Source organism: Ceratotherium simum, chromosome 24, assembly GCF_057802395.1.
Source record: "Ceratotherium simum simum isolate JZ-2026a chromosome 24, ASM5780239v1, whole genome shotgun sequence".
Lineage (NCBI taxonomy): Eukaryota > Metazoa > Chordata > Mammalia > Perissodactyla > Rhinocerotidae > Ceratotherium > Ceratotherium simum.
Window position 1 is genome coordinate 46,452,497 of NC_141923.1, and position 23,262 is coordinate 46,475,758.

The window sequence follows — 23,262 nt, forward strand, 5'->3', positions numbered from 1 at the left end:
TCCCTCTGCCCAATCCTGTACCTTCTCGTCCCTACAGCTGTTGATCTCGAGAGCACTCCCTCATAAACCTCTTGCATTCTAATCTCTTTGCTTCCCAGGGAACCCGACCTGTGACAATGACCAATTTAAAGTATTTGAGAAGATGGTATTGTGGAAACAATTGATACAGTAATATTTTGGTCTTCTATAAAATCAAGTGGTGTGACCACAACCTAGTTTTGAAATTTTATTATTCTTTGGGCTTGCTGGTAATAAGGAAGGGCAGAAAGGCATGGTTAAGAAGGTTGACAATGGGAACTATGACATTTTTGAAGCTGATGTACATTTAATTAAGAAATGACTTTTTGGGCCGGCCCCATGGCTTAGCAGTTAAGTGCGCGTGCTCTGCTACTGGTGGCCTGGGTTTGGATCCCGGGCGCGCACTGACGCACCGCTTGTCCGGCCATGCTGAGGCTGCGTCCCACATACAGCAACTAGCAGGATGTGCAACTATGACATACAACTATCTACTGGGGCTTTGGGGAGAAAAAGGGGGGGAAAAAAAAAAGGAGGAGGATTGGCAATAGATGTTAGCTCAGGGCCGGTCTTCCTCAGCAAAAAGGAGGATTGGCATGGATGTTAGCTCAGAGGTGATCTTCCTCACAAAAACAAAACAAACAAAAAAAAATGACTTTTTTTCCCCTCTACAAATTTGGAGATTTCATAAAAACCAAGAAAACCTACAGAGAGATAGTCTCATATTGGTATCCAATACTGATTTGAAAGCAGTGGAGTATAGGTTAGAGACATGAAATAGGGTTTAAAAGGAGTCAAAGGAGATACATCAGCATGCAAACAGTAATTGCCTATGGGTCACGGGTCATCTATGGGTAAACTCGTTCTGCTTTTCTCATTTCCTGAATAGATTTTATTTCCTTCAGTAAGAAAATGGGAGAATGATTTTCTTGTAGCATCTCCTGGTTTTTATGAAACCCAGGAAGAGAGAGGTTAATTCTGGGGTAGTATTTACTCCTATTTCCTGTCTTAAAAAATATTTTAGCAAGTATAGAAAACTTTGGGAGACTCTAACACAGCATTAATATTGCTACATACTTCTTTTTCCATTTTGCATTATTGAGAATAAAGTGCCCCAATTAAATGACATATAAAGACAGAATATTAGAATATTTATTAAGTGGATGATTTATAAGAAAGATATTGATGAATAAAGGTAAAATTCTTCACTCATGTTGAACATGAAAACTTTGTGTAAAGTTTACATTCAATTTCATTTTTTAAAAAAGTATCTGCCTCTCTATATCATAGTGTGCGAAGCACTGGTGAGATTTATGTCACCGGAAATTCCCAGTTGGCTGATTTCCCTGAGATTTCTCATCCGATGATTGTACTGCAACAAGTGAGCATCATTGACTGCAACCTTGAAGTGGTCAGCTTCAACCAGGACTTGTATCTGAAATGGCACATACACAGAACTGTTAGAAACGCCCATTAATTTCAAAACCAGTCTGGCCTGAGCTCAGGATGCCCAACATATCATCTTTATGATCATTTGTGGAACTGATTCAAGTCCAGAAAGAGTAACTTTACAGCAAACCCTAGATTATTCAAAGATTTACACAAAATGATAAAATTGTTAGAAAAATATATAGTTGAAGCCGTAAAGGAAAAGATTAATAAAAACATAAAATTTACATAAAAACTACATAAAAACAAAATTTTTCTATGGCCTACAACAGCTAAAAGTGAAAAATAAACACCACAGTAGGAATCCCCTAATAGAGTGGCAAACGTTCTGAAGACTGATGGTAAGCAGTTTTGGCGAGAGTAGGGAAGACGTCCCCTTCCAGTAGTTAGTGGATGTGTTAATCCTTTGGAAGCAGGACTTGGGCGATATCTAAATTTTAAACACCTATGTTCTTTGAATAAAATTGTTCTTCTAGGGGGGCCGGCCCGGTGGTGCAAGCAGTTAAGTGTGCGTGCTCCGCTGCAGCGGTCCGGGGTTTGCCGGTTCGGATCCCGGGCGCGCACTGATGCCCTGCTTGTCAAGCCATGCTGTGGCGGCAACCCATATAAAGTGGAGGAAGATGGGCATGGATGCTAGCCCAGGGCCAGTCTTCCTCAGCAAAAAGAGGAGGATTGGCAGATGTTAGCTCAGGGCTGATCTTCCTCACATACACACACAAAAAAATTGTTCTTCTAGGAAGCAAAGGTTTATAAGGATAGTTATTACAGTATTTTAGTAAAATAAATAACCTTCCCAGGTTTTATTTGTTTGGAATATTTCCATACTCCAAATTTTCGTCCATAGGGTACTGGTTGAATTATCACGTGTCTAAACAATGAAATGCTGTTGAGTAACAATGTTCTGATGTGAAAAGGTGTCCACCAGATGGCAAAACATGGTCCCTATGTGTCCCTGCCCTTGAGAAGCTAACAGTCTAGGTGTTTTACTGCCCGCTCCACAGTGGACCATAACCAGCATGGTGGACCTAATAAATATTTGTTGAAGTAGTGCTTAAAAATAAAAAGTGTGTTGTATGTCATAGACAATACTGGAAAGATATTCACCAAGTTGCAACCTTTGTGAGGATGGGGGAAGGGGTAAAGGATGGAGGACTTTTTAGTTAATTTAAAAATCTATAAATTTTTTTCATAAAACAAGCACGTATTGATTTTAGAATTTAAAAATATTTAGTTTTGATTGCCATGCCAACTGTGTTGTTTTAAGGAACTAAGTCTCAGTCCAACCGTACCACAAAGACTTTCTGCCTTTTTTGGTAAAGATGATATTTTTCTCATTTCCAGAAAAGCTGGAACTCAGAGTGGTGGTAACAGGCACCACAGCCGCTCCTGGCCGTGTTCCAGCCTGCTAAGCCTGGCCCCCTGGGATGGGGAGGAGATGTACAGTTAGGCGTCCCAGGACAGCTGAGGAAAATTCCCTTCAAGCGCATTGTGGTTTAGAGTGATTCCCCAGGAGCAGCATACATTATCAATATAGAATAGCAGCAATAACTTACTTTGAATGGTTTACCACTTTCAAATGGGAAAACCATCTGTCTTTCTTCCCTTCCCCAGACATTATCCAGCTTTGTATTGCAAACAATGACTCTCCTGTTCTGCTCATTGAAGCGTGGGTTAAAGTGGAAGGCGACATCATTCCTTCTCTTGAAATCTAAAGCAAATCTGTTTTAAGCCAAAGACCAGAGTTAGTAAAATGAGTCAAGTTGTGCATTTGCATCAAGTGAAGAACATATACTTTTCTAAACAGCAAATCATTTTATAAAATGCAGGAAAATTTTCTAACCGGGAAGCAAACTGGAAAGGACACTAGGCCAAGTATTGCATGTCATGCCGTAGTATCTAAAAGTAAGCAAGACAGTGTGTTGAGCTCTTTTGCCTCGTCTTGGTCACGTCGTTCCACTCAGCTGTAATTCCCTCCTTACTGCCTCTACTCAGCAACACTCTTCAAGGTTTTCTTATAGAGGTTTAGGGCCACTTTGAGGGGGCTTTATGCTTTACATTGCAGATAGTAATGGTTGCCTCCTTCCTGCCCTGCCAGGTTGCTTTTAACACCTATTAAAGGCAAACCAGTCACACAAATAAGAGCTATCAAGTACCTGGCTTCCTCGTAGTTAACCAAAAGCCTAATCCTAAAACAGCAAGAACAAGATAACGTAGCTAATGTTCCGTATCCTGTTGCTAAGTTGTAAAGTCGTGACAAAAATGTGTTAAACATTCCATGATGTGAAGTGGAATTAATGAAAGTGCTGGCTTAACTTTTTTTTTTAAACAATTTTATTTATTTGTTTATTTTTTGTGAGGAAAATTAGCCCTGAGCTAACATCTGATGCCAATCCTCCTCTTTTTTTTTGCTGAGGAAGATTGGCCTGGGCTAACATCTGTGCCCATCTTCCTCTACTTTATACAGGACGCCATCACAGCATGGCTTGACAAGCGGTGCAGCGGTGCATGCCCGGGATCCGAACCTGCAAACCCCGGGCCACCACAGCGGAGCGCGCGCACTTAACTGCTGCGCCACCGGGCCAGCCCCTGGCTTACCTTTTTGACCCCATTCCTGCTACTTGGATGTTAAGGGAAACACAAGTCCTGACTGTTGGAGTACTAGCCCTTGCACTCAGTTTCTCAGTGAACTCCATAGATCTAGCACTAGCACGAGAATCAGCAGGTGCTCTTGTTTTAAGATTTTATTTATTTATTTATTTTTTCCCTCCAAAGCCCCAGTAGATAGTTGTATGTCATAGCTGCACATCCTTCTAGTTGCTGTATGTGGGACGCGGCCTCAGCATGGGGGGAGAAGTGGTGCGTCGGTGCGCGCCTGGGATCCGAACCCGGGCCGCCGGCAGCGGAGCACACGCACTTAACCGCTAAGCCACGGGGCCAGCCCTGGGTGCTCTTGTTTTAAAGCAAAGTCTGCACTCTAGACCTATTAGCAATGATTCCCTGGGTATTTTGGTTCACCCAGTAACGGGCACATACAACCCATTACATGATTATATCGGGTGAATCTTCCAATGATTAAATTCACGGGGAAAGGACCAAGATAGTCAAATGGCCATAGAATTTGTATTTGACTAAATATCCAAAGGCTATATTTCCTCTGCAGTGAAAAGCAAGATGTCATCTCTCCCACCCTCAGCATTCTTTTTCTCATGTAATTTCTCACAAAGAATTTGCAGGACCAAGCAATAATCTTTTCAGTTTACTAGCACCTTAACCATTTCAACCAAAATTGGTTTTGATCTGCCACAGTGTCAGTCTACATCTCTAGTGTTACTGGAGCTAGTTTCCAGTGCAATAACCCTAAATAAGGCAAAGATATATATATATACCAGTGTGGTTCTGTGCGATGGGGGTTGTGGGAGGAGGAGAGCAGATATTAACACACCGTGAACACTGTGTGGGCAGGATAAGGTGTGCTGGGTTCTATGTTATGTTGGGAGGAACGATGGATAAGGACATAGGCAGAGGATATATATGTTTTGTAATTTGCTGTGAGACAAGCTTCATTGTGCAGGGAAGAACTGGGCTTACAGAAGCTGCACAGGCCATGTGGAAGGAAGAGTTGGCTTAGGGTAGTGACCATCATGGATAACCAGAGGAGGCTGGCTGGAGGTTGGAGTGAATGGGCTATTTGACGGTAAAATGATCAGATCAGAAGCTGAGTCTATCTCCTGGTAACAGAGGAGGTGGCTCCCTTTGATTCACCAGGAACTGACATTCATAGAGTCTGTGTGTGGATTACTGAAGAAACCTGTGTACATAGCTTGAATTTGTACCTTTTGTGTACTGTCTACAAGACCCAGAAAGACAGATGAATTAATGGCTGCAGGAGCATTAATGGTACCACTAACCTCGGGGATGGGCATACTGGACAGTGTCAGGATACCCTCAGCCTTCTTGTTCTACACGTAAGTAGAACCAGTGGTGATAACCAGGGCCAGGCGTCCCAGGGCAGCCATGAATCAGCATGGATTTTCCTAAGTTAGCTTGAAGTCTTACCCCATCCTAGCTCACCTCAATCAAACCAGTTCCAACGGCAAACGTTGATTTATTTTGAGGAAGTCTTTTAACCTGTAGAATCTGTTCAAATCTTTTAAGTAAATAGTGTCTACTCAGAAGGCTGGGGTTCCCCATCCTGCCCTTGTCATCTGTAGACCAGGCCGACACCACAGGAATCTGTGACTTTGCTGTTGCACCCACTATGAAGACGGAAATGACAGCCGAGCTCGCAAGGTCTGCGACTGCACTGCGACCTGCACAACTGCAGCGAGATTTCTACGACTATGAGCACGGAGTGGTATAACAGCCAAGCTCTCAGATCAACTCAGAACCATGTCCAGTGGGATCTTTTTGATTTTGAGCCTGAGTTTTGATGGGTGTGTAGACATAAAGTGCATGCTTGGGTTTTTAGACAATATGTGGCTCAGAGATGGAGGGATGGCCACACATTACATTACAAAAGCTCTACTTTTCCTTGAATTCTAAGGCTTTCACTGCCAGGAAGAACCAACAGAATGGGTTTTTCTACTCTTCCTCTTTGTCCTCAAAAATTACAACTCTATTTTATCCTGGTTCTGGAAAACAAAATTTAGTGAGGGAAATGTTGTCCCCTTATTGGGAACACGGACTGATTTAAGGGATAATCTCATACTATGGTATAGCCAAGATTCTAAATGTGTAGTTTTTTTTTTTTTTTTTTTTAAAGATTTTATTTATTTATTTTTCCCCCAAAGCCCCAGTACATAGTTGTCTGTCATAGCTGCACATCCTTCCAGTTGCTGTATGTGGGACACGGCCTCAGCATGGCTGGAGGAGTGGTGCCTCGGTGCGCACCCGGGATCCGAACCCGGGCCGCCGGCAGCGGAGAGCACGCACTTAACCGCTAAGCCACGGGGCCGGCCCTAAATGTGTAGTTTTAAAAATTCTATTAAAATTCAAAATAGATCATCCTTTATTGAAAAACCAATCAACAAATATGTCAGACTTGCTAATCTTGCTGTTTACCTGTTTGCGTTGGGCTTTACTGTGCCCAGAATTGTTATCAGCATGCGAGGCATGACTCCTCCAGGCAAAGGCAGGTCATAAGGCACAGTCTGGGAATAAAAAATATATATGTATCAATAAAGAGTCATGTTTCCTTGGGGAAAGAAAGAAAAGGATGTTGCTAAAGTTCAATCACTATTAATATGGGTGACTAATACATAACCCTAATGCAAGCCATCTTTCCAGACTCTCAGTCCCTCTTGCCCAGGGCCTGAAGAGATAAGGCTGCCTACGTGCACAACTTATAATTGGTGCCAAAGGCAGAACATAGTCCCTTTTGGAGCACTGTATCTCTCCTTACTAGGGCCATCCCAATCTATAACTCATTCACTTAGACTGTTTTTTAGAAAGGCTTAAGCCAGACCTCACAGTCAGCATTAACATTTTTGTGCCACTCTTAAGACTCCTTGTCACATAACATACTTCATGGTGGTGGTTCTGCTCCCAGACGGCAGGCATTGTGTCATGTTCTAGGGCTTCTGAGTTCTCATACTGTCTACTCACGTGACACCAGCAGAGTGCTTTGAATGTGGCAGATATTTGATATTCGCGGAACGGACACTTTCCAGTTAGTACCTTCCCTAGTTCATTCTGCAAATATTTATTGACCCTCTGTGTTCCAGGTGCTGTGAATACTCCCAGAGCTCTCTTTGGCCTCTTCTCTTTTCCCTTTATAATTTCCCCCTGGGTTCAACTATCACCCAAGTCTTTTCTCTCTAGCCCTGATCTGTGCTAGTCCTGTACTTCCTCCTGCCTGGATTTGCTCCCGGTGCCGCAAATCCAACAGGCGGGAACTGGAATTGTCTCCCCCGTCTCGCCCCCTTCAGGTCTCCTTCCTGAGTTCCCAGTTTGGACTGACCCTTGGCTGGTGCTCTAGTTGTCCAGCATTGAAAAGCCAGAGTCGTCTCTGACTCCTACGACTTCCCCACCAGATCCTGGGGTTCTTCCTCTGCAAGCTCTCCCACATCTGCATCTTCCTTTCCACAGCCTCCGTGTCCCCCTCTGTCTGCACCTGACTAACCTGTGCTCTAGGCCCTGCTCAGCGCCACCCACACCCCCAACGCTTTCTCTGCGCTGATGCTACCTGTGCCGTCTTCTCCATAGTCCTGAAAGGGTCTGACCCACACTGTGATGGAACTCTTTCCTCGTGTCTGCATCTACCTCCCAACTAGGCTAGACATCTGAAAGGGAAGGATCTGTCTGAGACATGTCTGGAGCCTCCCAGAGTTAGGTTTTACACTTAGAATTCATTTACTAAAGTGTGTTTTAATATAAATGAAAATTCAATCCTTAGATCGCAAAATAATCTTTAGAACGTTTTTTAAAACTAGATCGCCTTGGTTCCCCCACATGTTCCCTCCATGACCCTGGGCAAGTTATAGAACTCTGGATTGCTCCATCCCCACCATGGAAGATGGGGATAATAACACCATCTTAGGGGGTGGTTATAGGATACCTGAGCTCATCCGTGTAGAAGCACACTGCTGGCACGTGTTATGTACTCAGTGTTTATTAATAATAATGGCCAAAACTTCCCCCATTACTATGATTTTAACTTGATTTATACTAAAGCTGCTTTACAGATGCCTTCAAAAGATGCATTTGCTTCTCTTTATACTAACAGTACACATACTAAACTCAGTACAAACAACTATTTTTTCTATTGGACCGACATACACCATGGCTGGTCCTTGAAAAAGTGGCTTTAAGCCATGAGTTTAAAGCTTCAGTCTCCCTGAAGCCCTCTGCAGGTCAGTGCCAGAGCCAGCCCCCAGCCAGAGCACTGCAAAGTGCTGGCACCACCAGTCCAGGCAATTGCTGCATTCTTCATTAGCTTTGTCCTGATTACAATCAAGTATATGGAATGACTAACTCCATCCTACCAGTGGTCCGGCAGGAACGCCATAGGGGCCGGCAGCAGGGTAGGCTCCAGGAGCATGTGGTGGTCCAGGAGGCGGGTAGGCCCCAGGCCCACCTGGTTGCCCAGGGTAGGCTCCTGATGCATTTGGTCCAGGATAAGCAGGTGTTGTTGAGCCAGGGTAGGGGCCAGGAGGTGCCTGTCCAGGGTAGGCCCCAGGATAGGAGGCCCCTGGGTAGCCCCCTGCCCCAGCAGGCTGGTTTCCCCATGGACCAGGCCATCCTTGAGGGTTTGGGTTTCCAGACCCAGGTAAGGCATCATTAAGCTGAAAAGAGAGACATAAACAATTACAGAATGAAAAACATTCACAAAAACAGAATTTTTAGGAAAAGAGAAATATGTGATCTAAGAAGTAGAGGGATATGGTGAAGATATGAAATTCACATCAAAAAACTTTTTCCACTGATAAATAGTTTTGAGTTCCTAAGATTAAAATTAGACTTTGGGATTACACATGCTTTATCACTTCATTCTCACCTCTCATCAACTCAGATCATGGAGGGTTGCATTTTCATAATCTGCTAAAGTTGGGAGCGAGCTGTCCTCTGTAAAAGCACACACTTTCTAGCTGACATGAGAAAAACAATCACAGACAGCAGGACGCTCAGCCTGCACCACATTTCCCATTGCTCAGTTTATTTTTCGGCTCCTGCCGGTGGCCTCCACCTGCTTCTGTCCCAGGTGAAGGGGTTACCACTGCTAGTGAGTCCCAGGCCTCTCTCGACCGGGCTTCCTTCCTGAATCTGTGGCTAGAAAACAAAACTCCAGCTAACAAGCCCTGACTGGACACGTGAGGCCAGCGGAAGCCACATGGTGGCAGAGCTAGCAGGAAAGTCTGGTGGTAAAAAAAAAACAAACCTCAACCTATGTGGAACGTATATCAGGGCAGGAAAACAGACATCAAACGCTTACCGAAAAACCATCTGCCATTTTCCTGAGAGGAGAAAAAAAAAGATGTTATCACATGATCCTAAAAGATTTCACCGGTTTCCATATAAATTTAACATCACAAATAGTTCATTGTGCAGTTCTAGTCAACCTACAGGCATTCTTCTAACCCAAGCCAGTCCATTCCCCAAATACGCCTATATCAATAGTGTGGAACCACAAGAGTGTCTTGTCAAAGGGCAGCAGGCACTCCAGCTGGATCACCGAGCCCCATTTAGCTCATAACTTTAAACTCTAACCACAGGAGCCTGTGTTCCAAATCCTGGGAGTAACAGGCCATACAACGCAGGAAGGAGGAGAATAAGGAAGAAAACATTCTGCCCCATCCCTCAGTAACAAATAGACACAGTCTTGCATTTATCTTTGGTCCTCCTTCACCTGCCTTCCTGTGCTCTTTTCCACCACGTCTTATTTTTTTCTTATTTTTATTTATTTTTTGTGTGTGTGAGGAGATCAGCCCTGAGCTAACATCTGCCAATCCCCCTCTTTTTTTGCTGAGGAAGACTGGCCCTGGGCTAACATCTGTGCCCATCTTCCTCCACTTTATATGGGACGCCGCCACAGCATGGCTCAACGAGCAGTGCGTCGGTGCACGCCCGGGATCCGAACCGGCAAACTGCCGGCCGCTGCAGCAGAGCGCATGCACTTAACTGCTTGCGCCGCCGGGACGGCCGCTCCACCACCTCTTACAAAGGGTTCAGTGTGTTGATATCGCCACCTCCCCTCCCAGCCCCACAAGCTGGTCCATGTCTGGGTTTTAGGAGGAAAGCAGAGTTGGTCTATTCCCGCTGAGATTTGAAAGACATGCCACCCACCCCCCCAAGAAGTAATTGCTGCCGATTATTTATTCCTTCATTTGCACACATTTACGCCTGCTCTGGGCCAGGCACTGTGCAGGCTCCTATCTGCGTGTGAGGAGGGACAGGTCAAGATCCACACGGTCCAAGGGCCCACAGGCCCCAGGGACCACAAGTGATCAATGCTGTGAGTCAGACCGCATGTCGTGGAAAGTGACAACTGGATCAATTACTTCTAAAAGGGAAGTGCTGTTTGAGCTAAGACTTAGAGGAAAGCTGAGATTGGGATGTGGAGAAATGAAGAAGAAAAGCGGGCATAAGGTGCTTGTTTTTTGTTTTTTTTTTTTTGAAGATACTTGTTACTGCAAATGAACTCTATGGCAGTATAACAAATAAGGTTAAAAACAAAAAGTCAGGCAATGTGGAGAAAATATTTTGGGGTAGGATGCTACCAAAAAGGGTTGGCCTTGCCCAAAGCTGCCTCATGGGGTGGCCTTGAGACATCACTCTTGCTTTCTCCTGCTGCTCCCCCTGTGCCAAGTCCCTAACCGCACACACGATGTTTCACACCTGCTCCCACGGGAGACACTCCAGCAGTGAGGGGAGGGGGCTGCTTCAGACTCCTGAGGCCGGGTGAGTTTTCTCAGCTCATGATCACCTGTGCTACGGCCAAAATTCCCTGGACCTTAAACAATCAGAATCTCTTTTTCCTTGAGTTACCCACTTGTGAAATTTACTCAATTATTTTAAGAAATGACATTTTCCCAAGGGATCCAATAAATGGCAACTACCGGATAGGTCCTAAAAATGTAAAATATTAGATTTTTTGGTAGAAACTCAAACAGGTAGAGCTCCTTCTAGGACTTAATGTGTGCTTCATTTACACACACCAGATATTTTATCCTACTCTGCTGTGACTTAGATCACAGTTGAATATTACTTTCCACTAATTTCTTTTTGCACGTCTCTTTTTTAACTTGGGCATTCTCAAACATATTTGGAAGCAGTTAGGTTATCACTGTGCCCATCTTCCCAGGTGGGAAACTGCTGGCAACTTGACTGGGAAGTCACAGGGGCTCTTCCGGGCTCACAGTCGCTGTATTTCCTACAGCATTTGACCTTTTCAAGCAAGAGTCCGTGCGCCTCTGCTTGTGCCTCCTCCCCCACAGGCGGACACGCCCAGAGAATGTGCCACGGCCGCAGAGGAACTGAGAGCAGAGCAGTTACAGAAAAGGAAGAGGAAAGACATTTCCTCACTCAAGACAGTAAAAGCCTCACTCATTGTGGACACCAGTAGGAAACAATCTTGACCTTCACACGGGGCAGAGAGCTGGGTTCCTTTGACTAGACAAACTCTTCTTCCACCCCTGGGCAGCACACCCAAGACCCAGCAAGAACTTGATGAGTGTTCTGACTTGTTTTAAACACAAACCCCCCACTGTGTAGGGCCGCTTCCCAGCCTCAGCACCACTGACGTTTCAGGCCGGACACTTTGTTGTGGGCGCTGTCCTGTGCATTACAGGATGTTGAGCAGCATCCCTGGTTTCAACACAGAAGGTGCCTGTAGCCCGACAGCCCTGCCTCAATTGCGACAATCAAAAATGTTTTAAGACCTTGCCAAATATCCCTGGAGGAGGGGGAGAGGGCAAAACACCGCCTGGTGAGAACCCTGGTCTCAGCTGCCGTGCGTCCCCACGTGAACGTGCACACAGGTGGGCACATGCACAAGGAGTGCCGATTGTCAACCCTAGCTAACTCTGCCCCACAGCCTCATCAAGGGTCCCAGCAACATGACTCAGAGCAGACTAAGATGTGTTTAAAAGCTGATTACACCCAGACTCACGTAAAGACAGCATTTCCAAAATTCAACATTTATTCTTTTCAAAGTCTCTGCTCGAGTTTATTCAGTTTATTTTCCAACCCGAGCAAAACAATTTGAGAAACAAAGCAGATTTCACTTTATTTCCACTGTGTTTCACACAACACCTCGGATGACACTTTGGACCGTGTTGTGACACATTAGACAAGCCCCTTAGAATATGAACACCCTGCATTTGTGTGGTGCTTTTCAGTTTACAGAGCACTTTGACATACCTGTTTTGATTCTGATATGATTTCATCAGACTGACAGGGGAGAGTTAATATGCCCACTCTAGAGAGGAGAAAACCGAGACACAGAGAGCTAACGTGGTGGCCCTAAGTCGTTGTGTCATCGGTGGGCCAAGGACCAGGGCCCAAGCATCCTGACTCCTACTCCAGGCTCATTTTACACCAATAGAAAACCTCACACTTTGAAATTTTAAAGTAAAATTCTTTGAAAGTGTTAATTACTTCATTTAGAAATTAATCGCCTGGCTTATTCATTCAGAACTACATATATGCAATTGTAAACAAATTAAAAAAGAGATCATGTTTTTGTCAGAAAACTAGCTAGATGACACACAGTGTGCAGTGATATTGAAGACAAGGGTGCCATTTTGCACAGTCACTGTGCTAATTACAACCACATTTAAACCAATAAAATGTATTTTTCCAAAAATTGGGTATGCACTGTTTTGATTAGGTCAACTCCCGACCATCAGATCTCTTTTTTGAAAAGGGTTATAACCAATGCTCTTTTGAAATCAAGGTTAGCAACCTTAGAACTTAAAAAAAATCTATTTGGATAAATAACTGCCTTACTTGCCTGGAAAATTCCTTCCTTCCTTCCTTCCTTCCTTCCTTCCTTCCTCCCTCCCTCCCTCCCTCCCTCCCTTCCTTCCTTCCTTCCTTTTAGATGAGTAGCTTATGCAGAGAGAGACAATCAAATGTAAAAAATTTCCACACTCTACAGATACTATAGATATGTGAACTCTGTCCTGGCATTTCCAGAATCAGAGACTTTTGAAGAGCCAGAAAAGAAACATTACATCAAAGACAAAGAAAAATAGAGGAAATAAAATACTACCTGGGTCTTCACATTTGGAAAAACCTACAGGAAGGAAGTAGTTCAGTATCACTTTGGAATATGGAAATTTAAACACGAGGCAGAATGTAGAACATTTTAATCGGCTGTTAATTGTAGCTTTTCCCCTTAATAAAGAGTGGCTGTCCAGTGTACTATGTTATTCTAGGGCCCACCTAGCAATTAATCCAGTTCCCCAGCTTCCCAGGAGCACTTGTGAAATTTCTGCTCACAAAGGGCCCTGACCTTTATCCGAGCTGTAGGGTAAGCAGATCCTGAACGTATTTCCGAAGAACCCCAAGGCACTGCCCACACTGCTCTCCAAAGGACACAGGAGACGCCGTCTGCTTCCTGGCCCTGCTGAAACACGGAGCGGGGCTTGAGGAAAGTCCACTTCCCAAAGCCAAATTCAGTGATGCTGAGTTGGAATAAAGGAAACTGGTCCTTTACTAGGATTTCTTTCTCATTATAATTCCTCAGCATCAAGGAAGGTAAAGCTACTTTGTGCCTCTCAGTTACTGATTTTTTCCCCAGGGAAAAGCTGAACATCAGTCAAGAGAGAATACGTGATACTTAGCAGCAAATTGGAAGTAGACAGCAAGCACTGCCCTGGCAGGCACACTCCTCAGCATCTCCTGAGAAGAACCAGTTCCGGCACCAAATAGCACGTTCCCAAGTGACCCTCAGCAGGAGCCTCCATCCCAAGCCACTGCAGGAAAGAGGCCATGTTTCAGATCAGTCACCCTGAGTCTCAGGTACATTAAGGTGACAAGCCAGTTGGTATTAAGGTCAACATGAGGTTCTCAAGTTATACTATATGAATATAGGTCTCCGCTGCAGTCAATATTTAGAGTCTGGCTGACGAGGGTTCTAGGGAAATAGGTACGTAAATTATAGGTGAGACCAACATTGGCCTTCTGACCTCAGTAGCCATAAGTGAAAAGTCTTCATAACGAACCTATGAATATTTGTAGCACAGTGAGATATCAATAAGGACCCCTCAACAGAGCGAGACTTGCCTATCCCATTCAAATAACTAGCTTTGGGGTCAGTCTGTCAGGCAGTACTCCCCCTCTTCTGCTACTTATGTAACCTGGTGAGGCATCTTCCTAATACTTCTAAGCTCAAAACATTCAAGGACCATCATCAAACTTTTCCCCAGAATTTGGAGTAAGTGCTGATTCTGAGTACAACCCCCAAATGTTATGAATTTGGGTAGCAGCTCCCACCTCCCAAAGATCAAGGATGAGGCACAACCATCCAAGGGATCAAGACTGGACTCTAGGGATTCAAAGTCAATGTCTGAAGAGGAGACTGTTGTGGAAAAATTAATTTTTAGTATTAAGTTTTAACTTTTATGGAAACACAATTTCCCCATACAAAAGGTAAACTTTATAAACTTGAGGCAAATGAGTCAGAATTTTGGAAGTTGGTGAAAATTCTCTCATGCTCTGTGCCCAAGTGGTCAATTTTTATTGCTATCATTTTCTTCAGAATTAACTGAGACTGTCTTCCATTCTTTCCCAGAATTCTAGAAACAGACTGGGTCACGGAGGTCCAAGTGTCCTCATTGTCCAGCAACCCAACTCCCAGGAGTCACCTTACAAATATTCCTATACAGTGTCTGGACTAGGAATCGCTAACTTGAAGGGGCCGGCCTGAAAGCCAAAGTCACAGCCTCCACCCCTGTGTTCCCGACTCCCTGGCATTGAGCTCCTGCTCCTCAGAGTGGGTGCATTGTAGTGTTTTATTTGAGCAACTGATAATTCAGAATAAATCCTGGAGCACGGTTTAACAGCACCCCCCCGGCCCCGCAAACCCCCTAGAGCTCTGCACACTCGGATCAACATTCCCTCACACTCTAGACATCCTCTGCTCAGATCTGAGATCCTTAAACCCAAATTAGCCAGTCTGGGCAGAGACGAGTCACTGATTTGCAAAAGCTTAGGGTCTGCGGTCTTTGCCAAGCCGGACACATGCCCACCGAGGCCTTGGGGCAGCACCATTCTCGTGGGATCGGCATCCAGCGAGCGGCTGCAGGCCCTGACGCTGCCGGCCGGGCCTGGGAGGAGAACTCGTCGGCACCCCACAGCAAGACCAAGGGGCGGGGCAGCCAGGTCACGGGTCGCAGGAGCGCCCTGTAGAGGCCTTGGCGGAACCCCCGTGTCCTAGGGAAGGGGACCTGGCTCCTAACACCCAGCTGTAGCAGCCGCTGGGTCGGACGAGCGCGCCCACCCACCGCCCACCGGCGGCGGCCGAGCGGCGGAGGCGGGGCGCGGCCGGGGCTCCCGGTGGTGCAGAGGGGCCCTGTGCCCGCGGCCGCAGACCCCCGCCCGCCCGCCCCACGACGTGCGTGAGGTTCTGTAAGGCGTCGCTAACTTTCTCCGGGTCTCAGACTTCTCTCTCGGGGGGTCAAGGGCTCTGAACCCCTGCCCTGAAGGCGCCCACCGCCCTGCCCCCGGCTCTCCGCGCGCGCCCGCCCCCCTGACCCCAAGAGACCAAGCCCCCTCCCCAGGCGCCGCAGAGCCCCCCAGAGAAGGCCGCGCTCCGAGCCGCGCCCGGGCGCCTCGCCCTGCAGGGCGGGAGCCGCCCGTCCCCGTCCCCGTCCCCAGCCCCGACCCCGTCCCCGTCCCCGGCCCCGACCCCGACCCCCACCCCGTGCCCGGCCCCATCCCCGGCCCGGTCCCCGGCCCCGGCCCCGGTCCGGCGCCCCGCGCCCCTCACCCCGCCCTGGCACTCGCTGGCTCGCTCGCTCCGGGCGGCTCCTGCGAGGTGCTGCGGTCCCGGACGGGGCGGCGGCTCCGCGCCTCTAATACCCCGCCCGGCCCGGCCCGCCTCTCCCGGGGCGGGGCCGCCCCCGCACCCCGGCCCCTCCCCGCCGGACAGCCGGGCGCCGCGGCTCCGCGCGCGGGGCAGGCGCTCCTGGCGGGGAGGGGGGACGCCTGGGGTGTGTCGCGTTCTCCGCCCTGTCTCCAGGTTCCCCTGCTGACTCCTCGGACGGAGACAGGAGAGTCCGGGAAGGTTTCCGTGCGCGCTTCTTTTTTTTTTTTAGATTTTATTTATTTATTTTTTCCCCCAAAGCCCCAGCGGATAGTTGTATGTCATAGCTGCACATCCTTCTAGTTGCTGTTCCGTGCGCGCTTCTTGAGGGAGCTTTGCTTGCTTGCTTTAACCGTGCTTACCGATTTTCTGCTCGAATCGCAGGCACTCCCATCCCTTCTGCATTTACTTTACCTAAACCCTCTCTCGGCACCGAAGCCTCCCCAAGAAGCGCCCAGTGACCTGTGAAGTTTCTGAGATGCCGGCTGAGGGGGTCCCCTGTTCTGGGCCTCGCGTGCCTTCCCCTTTTGAATTGAGATGTAGGTTCACAACGCTCAGACTCAGAGCCCTGCATTGTTTTGCTGTCTGCTCTCCACTGCATCCTCAGCACCCGCCCAGTGCTGAGTGCCTACTAGGTTCTCAGTAAGTGTTTGTTTCATGAACGAATGAACGAAATAATGAATTACTTCCTAGAAAGTCTATCTGTTTTCTCAAAGATTGGAGAGAGTCCTGATGAAGAAAGGAATAATTAAATACAAAAGCACCTCTGGTAAAGGCAGGAATAGGACCAAGCTACATTTCTAAGAAAGGTTGTTACGACAAATAGCGATGCTTGCGAGAAAGGTGATATTTATTTGGTATCATTTAACTGGGTAATAGGTGAGTGAAATGGTTAAAGGTGTCTAAGACGGGTTCTTAAAAATATATCCACTGGGGCTGGCCCCATGGCGTTAAGTTCGCGCGTTCAGCTTCGGGGCCGGGGTTCGCTGGTTGGGATCCTGGGCGCGGACCTACTCACCGCTCATGAGGCCATGCTAAGGCGGCGTCCCATATAGAAAAACTAGGAGGACCTACAACTAGAATATACAACTATGTATTGGGGCTTTGGGGAGAAAAAAGAAAAAGAGGAAGATTGGCAACAGATGTTAGTGCAGGGCCAATCTTCCTCCAAAAAAAATAATAATAATAATACAAGATCGTGGGGTGATGGAGATGTTCATTATGTCGATTGTGGTGATGGTGTCAGGGGCATAGACATGCATCAAAACTCACCAAATGGTACCTCAATAAAGCGGGAAAAAACGAAGAAATACAGATAAAAAGGAAAGAAAGCAATCATCATTTCAAAAAATATATGCGTATATATATCCACTCATTGGGCGGCCTGGTGGTGTAGTGGTTAAGTTCAGGTGCTTGGCTTCCATGGCCCAGGGTTCGCAGGTTCGGATCCCCCAGGCAGAGCTGCTCACCGCTTATCAAGCCATGCTGTAGGAGGCGTCCCACATATAACGTAGAGGAAGATGGGCACAGATGTTAGCCCAGGGCCAGTCTTCCTCACCAAAAAGAGGAGGATTGGCAGCAGATGTTAGCTCAGGGCTAATCTTCCTCACCAAAAAAAAAAATCCACTCACAAAAGCTAACTCAAAACAAGTTAAAGACTTAATTAAGACATGAAAACCTAAAATTCTTTTAAGAAAACATAGGGAAAAAGCTCCTTTTTTGTGTGTGTGAGGAAGATCAGCCCTGAGCTAACATCCATGCTAATCCTCCTCTTTTTTTTTTGCTGAGGAAGACCGGCTCTGAGCTAACATCTATTGCCAATCCTCCTCCTTTTTTCTCCGCAAAACCCCAGTAGATAGCTGTATGTCATAGTTGCACCTCCTTCTAGTTGCTGTATGTGGGACGCGGCCTCAGCATGGCCGGAGAAGCGGTGCGTCGGTGCGCGCCCGGGATCCAAACCCGGGCCGCCAGTAGCGGAGTGCGTGCACTTAACCGCTAAGCCACCGGGCCAGCCCTGGAAAAAAAGCTCCTTGACATGAGTCTTGTCAATGATTTTTTGGATATGACACCAAAGCACAAGCAACAAAACCAAAAATAAACAAGTGGGACTACATCAAACTAAAAAGCTTCTGCCAAGCAAAGGAAACCATCAACAGAGTGAAAAGGCAACCTACAGAATGGGAGAAAATATTTGCAAACCATATGTCTGATAAGAGGTTAATCTGTAAAATATATAAGGAACTCATAACTCAATGGCAAAAAAATCAGATAATCCAATTAAAAAATGGGCAAAGGATTCAAACAGACATTTTTCCAAAGAAGACATACAAATGGCCAACAGATACTGAAAAGGTGCTCAACATCACTAACCATCAGGGAAATGCAAATCAAAACCACAATGAGATATCACCACACACCAATGGCTATTATCATAAAGACAAGAGATAACAAGTGTTGGCCCAGATGTGGAGAAAAGGGAACCCTTGTGCACTGTTGGTGGGAATGTAAATTGGTACAGCCACTATGGAAACAGTATGGAGGTTCCTCAAAAAATTAAAAATAGAACTACCATATGATCCAGCAATCCCACTTCTGGGTATATAGCCAAAGGAAATGAAATCACTCTCTTGAAGATCCCCATGTTCATTTCAGCGTTGTTCACAATAGCCAAGACATGGAAATAACCTATGTGTCTGGTGATAGATGAATGGATAAAGAAAATGTCACACACACATGCAAACACACACTGGAATATTATTCAGCCCTGAGAAAGAAAGAAATCTTGCCATTTTCGACACCATGGATGGATCTTGAGGGCTTTATGCTAAGTGAGATAAGTCAGACAGAGAAAGACAAATACTGCATGGTATCACTCATATGTGGAATCTAAAAAAGCCAAACTCAGAAACAGAGTAGAATGGCAGTTAGCAGGGGCTGGGGGTGGGGGAAAAGGGGGATGTTGGTCAAAGGTACCAACTTCCAGTTACCAGATGAGTAGTTCTGGGGATCTAGTGTACAGCATGGTTAACAATACTGTATTTGTGTTGGAAAGTTACTAAGAGAATAGTCTTAAATGTTCTCATCACACACAAAAAAATGGTAAGTATGTGAGGTGATGGATGTGTTAACGTTATTATGGTAATCATTTATCAAAAAAATGAAGGTTATCAAAAAATGAAGTTAGATCACAATAGCAGCTGCTCCTTACTGAGCACTTGTTATGCACCTTGTGCTTTGCCTAGTGCTTTCCAAGCATATACAGGGGTGGGTGTTTTTATCCCCATTTTAGAGGTGGGCAGACTAAGGCACAGAGAATTAGATATGGCCAGGATCACAACACTGATCCAGCTGAAAGTATGTCAGGGTCTGAGAAATAAGTGTTTGGAACTGGGATATTTGCCATTCAACAGATTGAGGCAAAGAATAAAATGAGAGAGAGAGAGGGAAAGAAAGGAAAAGGACAGGAAGGGATGAGAGGGGAGGGAACAGGAGAAGGGGGGAGGGAAGGAAGAAAGAAAATGCTACCAGCAACAGGACCCCAAAACTTGGTAGATTTAGAAGTTGGAAGGGGTCATTCAGAAACGGGAAGAATGGTCGACCGCAAGATGAAATGACCTCTGAGAGAACGGAGGAGCGGGTGCTCTTTGATTCCAGCGTTGCAGTTTGAGGAGCAGTTTCCTCTCTCACACGGTTCTGTGTCCGGCTGATAGCGTATGTGAGAACGCCTCTGGGCCTGCCTGACCTATGTCTGGGAGCTTTTGGCTTTTGGGCTAGAGGAGGAAGGGATTTGGTTCTAGAGAATGAAGTGAGGACAAAGGACTAAGGAGGGGATGTCATCCCCATCCAGCCTCCTTTGCTGGGTTGGAGTCCCAGGGAGGGAGGAACGGGGCCAGAAGCTGGCAGGCCTGTCTTGGTGAGAGCTCTGAGAGAAGTTGCATCAAGGCCTACGTGACAAATACAGCCCTTGGGTGTGAGGCAGCGTTCTTCCCCTCCTGCACACACCCTAGGGCTGTGCTGGCTCTTTGCAGATCTCCAGGGCAGACTCCTGGGACAGACATTAGCGTTCTCGCCAGGGATAAAGACTGGCAGTGTGACTGGGAGTTCCTCAGGTAGATGATGGACATTTCCCAGGGGCGGGTCAGCTGCTGCAGCAGACACCCTGGTTTGTTATCACGAGAGGGGTCCACCTAGACCAGGGGGTGGGGCGCACTGGCAGGAAAGGGCTGGGGAGGGACCCTGCTCACACAAGAACAGGACTGTGGGGAGCCTAGAAACAACCTCAGTGGGACAAAGGAGGCCTGGCTAGAACCGGCCAACTGGTGGTTGTGATGTAACATGGTGATACAGGTCCACGTGTTCTGTGTTTTGGGCAATGACTTCACACAGAAAACCAAAATGGAAATTGGAAATGGGGTATTGTGGTATAATGTCACTGACACACTGTGAGTGAAGGGTGGAAATTAATGAAAAGTCAAATTACATTTTACTAGGAAATATTGCTACTAAGAAAATTGAAGGAAGCGGACATTTTTTTTTTTTTGTGAGGAAGATCAGCCCTGAGCTAACATCCATGCTAATCCTCCTCTTTTTGCTGAGGAAGACCAGCTCTGAGCTAACATCTATTGCCAATCCTCCTCCTTTCCCCGCCCCCTCAAAGCCCCAGTAGATAGTTGTATGTCATAGCTGCACATCCTTCTAGTTGCTGTATGTGGGACGCGGCCTCAGCATGGCCGGAGAAGCGGTGCGTCGGTGCGTGCCCGGGATCCGAACCCAGGCCGCCAGCAGCGGAGCGTGCACACTTAGCCGCTAAGCCATGGGGCTGGCCCCGAAGGAAGCAGACATTTAAATTTGGAGTTTAACTTGGACCTTTTCTCCTATTACCCTCCTCCGCACTCACCCCATCAGGGCCACAAGGGCCTCTCGCTATTCCTCCTTGCACACAAGACTCGCCCTGGACTTGGCAACCTTGCACAGGCTGTTCCTTATATCTGAAACCCTCTTCTCCCATTATCTCCTATCTCTCACCTCCTTCAAGTCTTTGCTCAATGTCATCTTCTCTGTGAGTCTACTATTTTACCACCCTATTCAAAATCACAGCCTGAACCTTCCCCAGCTCCTCATGCTGCTGATCCCCTTTGACCCTGCTCTACTTTTTCTTTTTTTCCATAGTGTGTGTCAATTTCCAGCATGCTGTAGACTTTCCCTGTTTCTGTGTATTGTTTGTTCCCCTGCCTGTCTTCCACTCCCCTCCCTGAATGCACAGTTCTTTGCTGTGCTGTTCGCTGATGGATCCGTGGCACGCAGTAGGCACTAGGTATTTGCTAAGTGGATCAATTCACAGTGTGGGCGCTGGGGAAGAATCCTGTGGCTGTTTGATTTTAATGCTTTCAATGCTCTTCCCTCTGATTAACTAATGCCACTTAAAATGATAAAAAATTTAAGAGTGAAGAATTCAATTAATATTTTTCTATGCTTATGAAATACACACAGAAAAAAATTTTTTAATGTCTACTCCCCAGGGAACTGACTAAAGATCGATGTCTTATTTTGGATAAATAGACCTAGTCTCTAAGCAACTTCATTATGAAGTAATTATCAGCCACCTCTTTAATACATTTTGCACAGGAAATTCAAATTATGTATTCTCTCCTTTTAACTTCGTCTTACCTTTTTGTTGGAAGAAATAGATAAGCATTATTCGTCTTATTTTTACTGTCAGGGAAAGTGATTTACTTCTCCAAACTCAGCCATGTCCAGGAACAGAAGCCAGAAGTCCTGACTCGTACAACTCATCTAGAAAAACACTGAGCAAAGAATCCTTGCAGGAACTGGCTTATGTAAACTAGAGAGAAGGCCAGGTATAATCTGTTCCTAAATAATTCCTCTACCCCCTAAAATCACCAAATCATTACTAAATTGTGTAAAGATAAATGATTTCATTCAGTTTTCCACCACAGGAGGGAAATGTGCACAGGAGGGCCTCCCTTGAGGGGTGGAGACGGTCTCTTGGCACCCTCTAGGGTAAATTGGACGGTGCCTTAGTGGCTAGTACTGTTCTTGCATTGTTGTCCCCTCTAGGCTTGCACATACAAGTCGCTGTGTGGCTGGGGATTAATTATGAAAATACAACCTCTTCTCTGAAGAGGGAACTTGGCAACCAATTTACTTGAATGGATCATCCATAGTAAAGGACTAACCTGTGGGTATTATAAAGGAGTGAGCCACAGGAATGGCCTTTGTCTCTTAAGAAAATGCTGTAAATCTTCAGACTTTGAGTCATGAGGCCACATAGTCAGGTGTGGCACTGCTGCCCTTAGAGGGGTGGCTGTTGATAATAAGAAAAAGGAATGGCCAGCTGGGTTATTATGGAGACACTGGATGAGTCACCTTCTTGCCTGTCTTTCTGGTAATTTTTGGTCACTTCAGGGACAGATAAAGCTCATGCCCTTGCTACTTAGTGGGCTCACTTACACCTAATCATGTGATCAGACATCTTTTTGGCTTCACTTCCTTATGTGCACATCCCCATGTAACCAAAGGTTACAAGGTACCAACTTCATGCCCCTCAAAGCTAAAGAAAGCTATGATCAGGGTGTGCCAGGGAATTTATAATTTGTACACATGCAGTAAATGGCTCATTAGTACCCAACCCAAAGCCTATATAAACTCTTCCAAGATAAGTGTAAAAAGCAATCTAATAAAATTGATTAAAATATCATAGAGTAACTTCTATGTACAGATTACTGTGCTATTTAAAATGAAGGACAATGGGCCGGCTCCGTGGCTTAGCGGTTAAGTGCGCGCGCTCTGATGCTGGTGGCCCGGGTTCGGATCCCGGGAGCGCCCCGAGGCACCACTTCTCCGTCCAACGTGAGGCCGAGTCCCACGTACAGCAACTAGAAGGATGTGAACCTATGACATACAACTATCTACTGGGGCTTTGGGGGGAAAAAACTGAATAAATAAAATCTTTAAAATGAAGGACAAGGCCAGTATTAGCCCTCAAGCAGTAGGTTGGCTGATTTCTATGAATACAGGAGTTTGGGGACCGTGATTAAAACAACCAGGACCCTAGGAAAGGCATCTCACCAGGAGGGGGAAGAGGAACTTTGACAAAGCTGGTGGCATGCCAGAAGGTCCAGAGGGCATCTGCATGAGGGGAGCTTCAGTCAGAGTGAGCCAGGAGAGAGCAGGAGATGAAGATGAGAGCAAAGAGGGAGTCTCCCAGGACAAGTAACCAAGAGAAAGAAGAAATACACTGGAGAAGAGAG

The 23,262-nt window shown here is 46.3% G+C and overlaps 1 protein-coding gene across 7 annotated transcripts; it reads right to left on the reverse strand.

Moving 5' to 3' along the window:
- Window positions 1-1,149: 1,149 nt before the first annotated feature.
- Window positions 1,150-15,978, reverse strand: LGALS3 (galectin 3). 7 transcript variants are annotated; one of them, XM_087448493.1, is made up of 8 exons: window positions 15,896-15,972; window positions 13,745-13,880; window positions 13,418-13,528; window positions 9,395-9,416; window positions 8,448-8,747; window positions 6,526-6,614; window positions 3,018-3,183; window positions 1,150-1,450 (listed from the first exon to the last, which is right to left on the reverse strand). In XM_087448493.1, the coding sequence occupies exons 4-8, from the start codon at window positions 9,410-9,412 to the stop codon at window positions 1,295-1,297; spliced, it is 729 nt and encodes a 242-aa protein (XP_087304619.1). In that variant the 5' UTR covers window positions 9,413-9,416; window positions 13,418-13,528; window positions 13,745-13,880; window positions 15,896-15,972; the 3' UTR covers window positions 1,150-1,294. The 7 variants fall into 7 exon arrangements, with proteins under 7 accessions (XP_087304619.1, XP_087304618.1, XP_087304617.1 ...); XM_087448492.1 differs by having other exon boundaries at window positions 13,418-13,531; XM_087448491.1 differs by having other exon boundaries at window positions 13,738-13,880.
- Window positions 15,979-23,262: the final 7,284 nt, after the last annotated feature.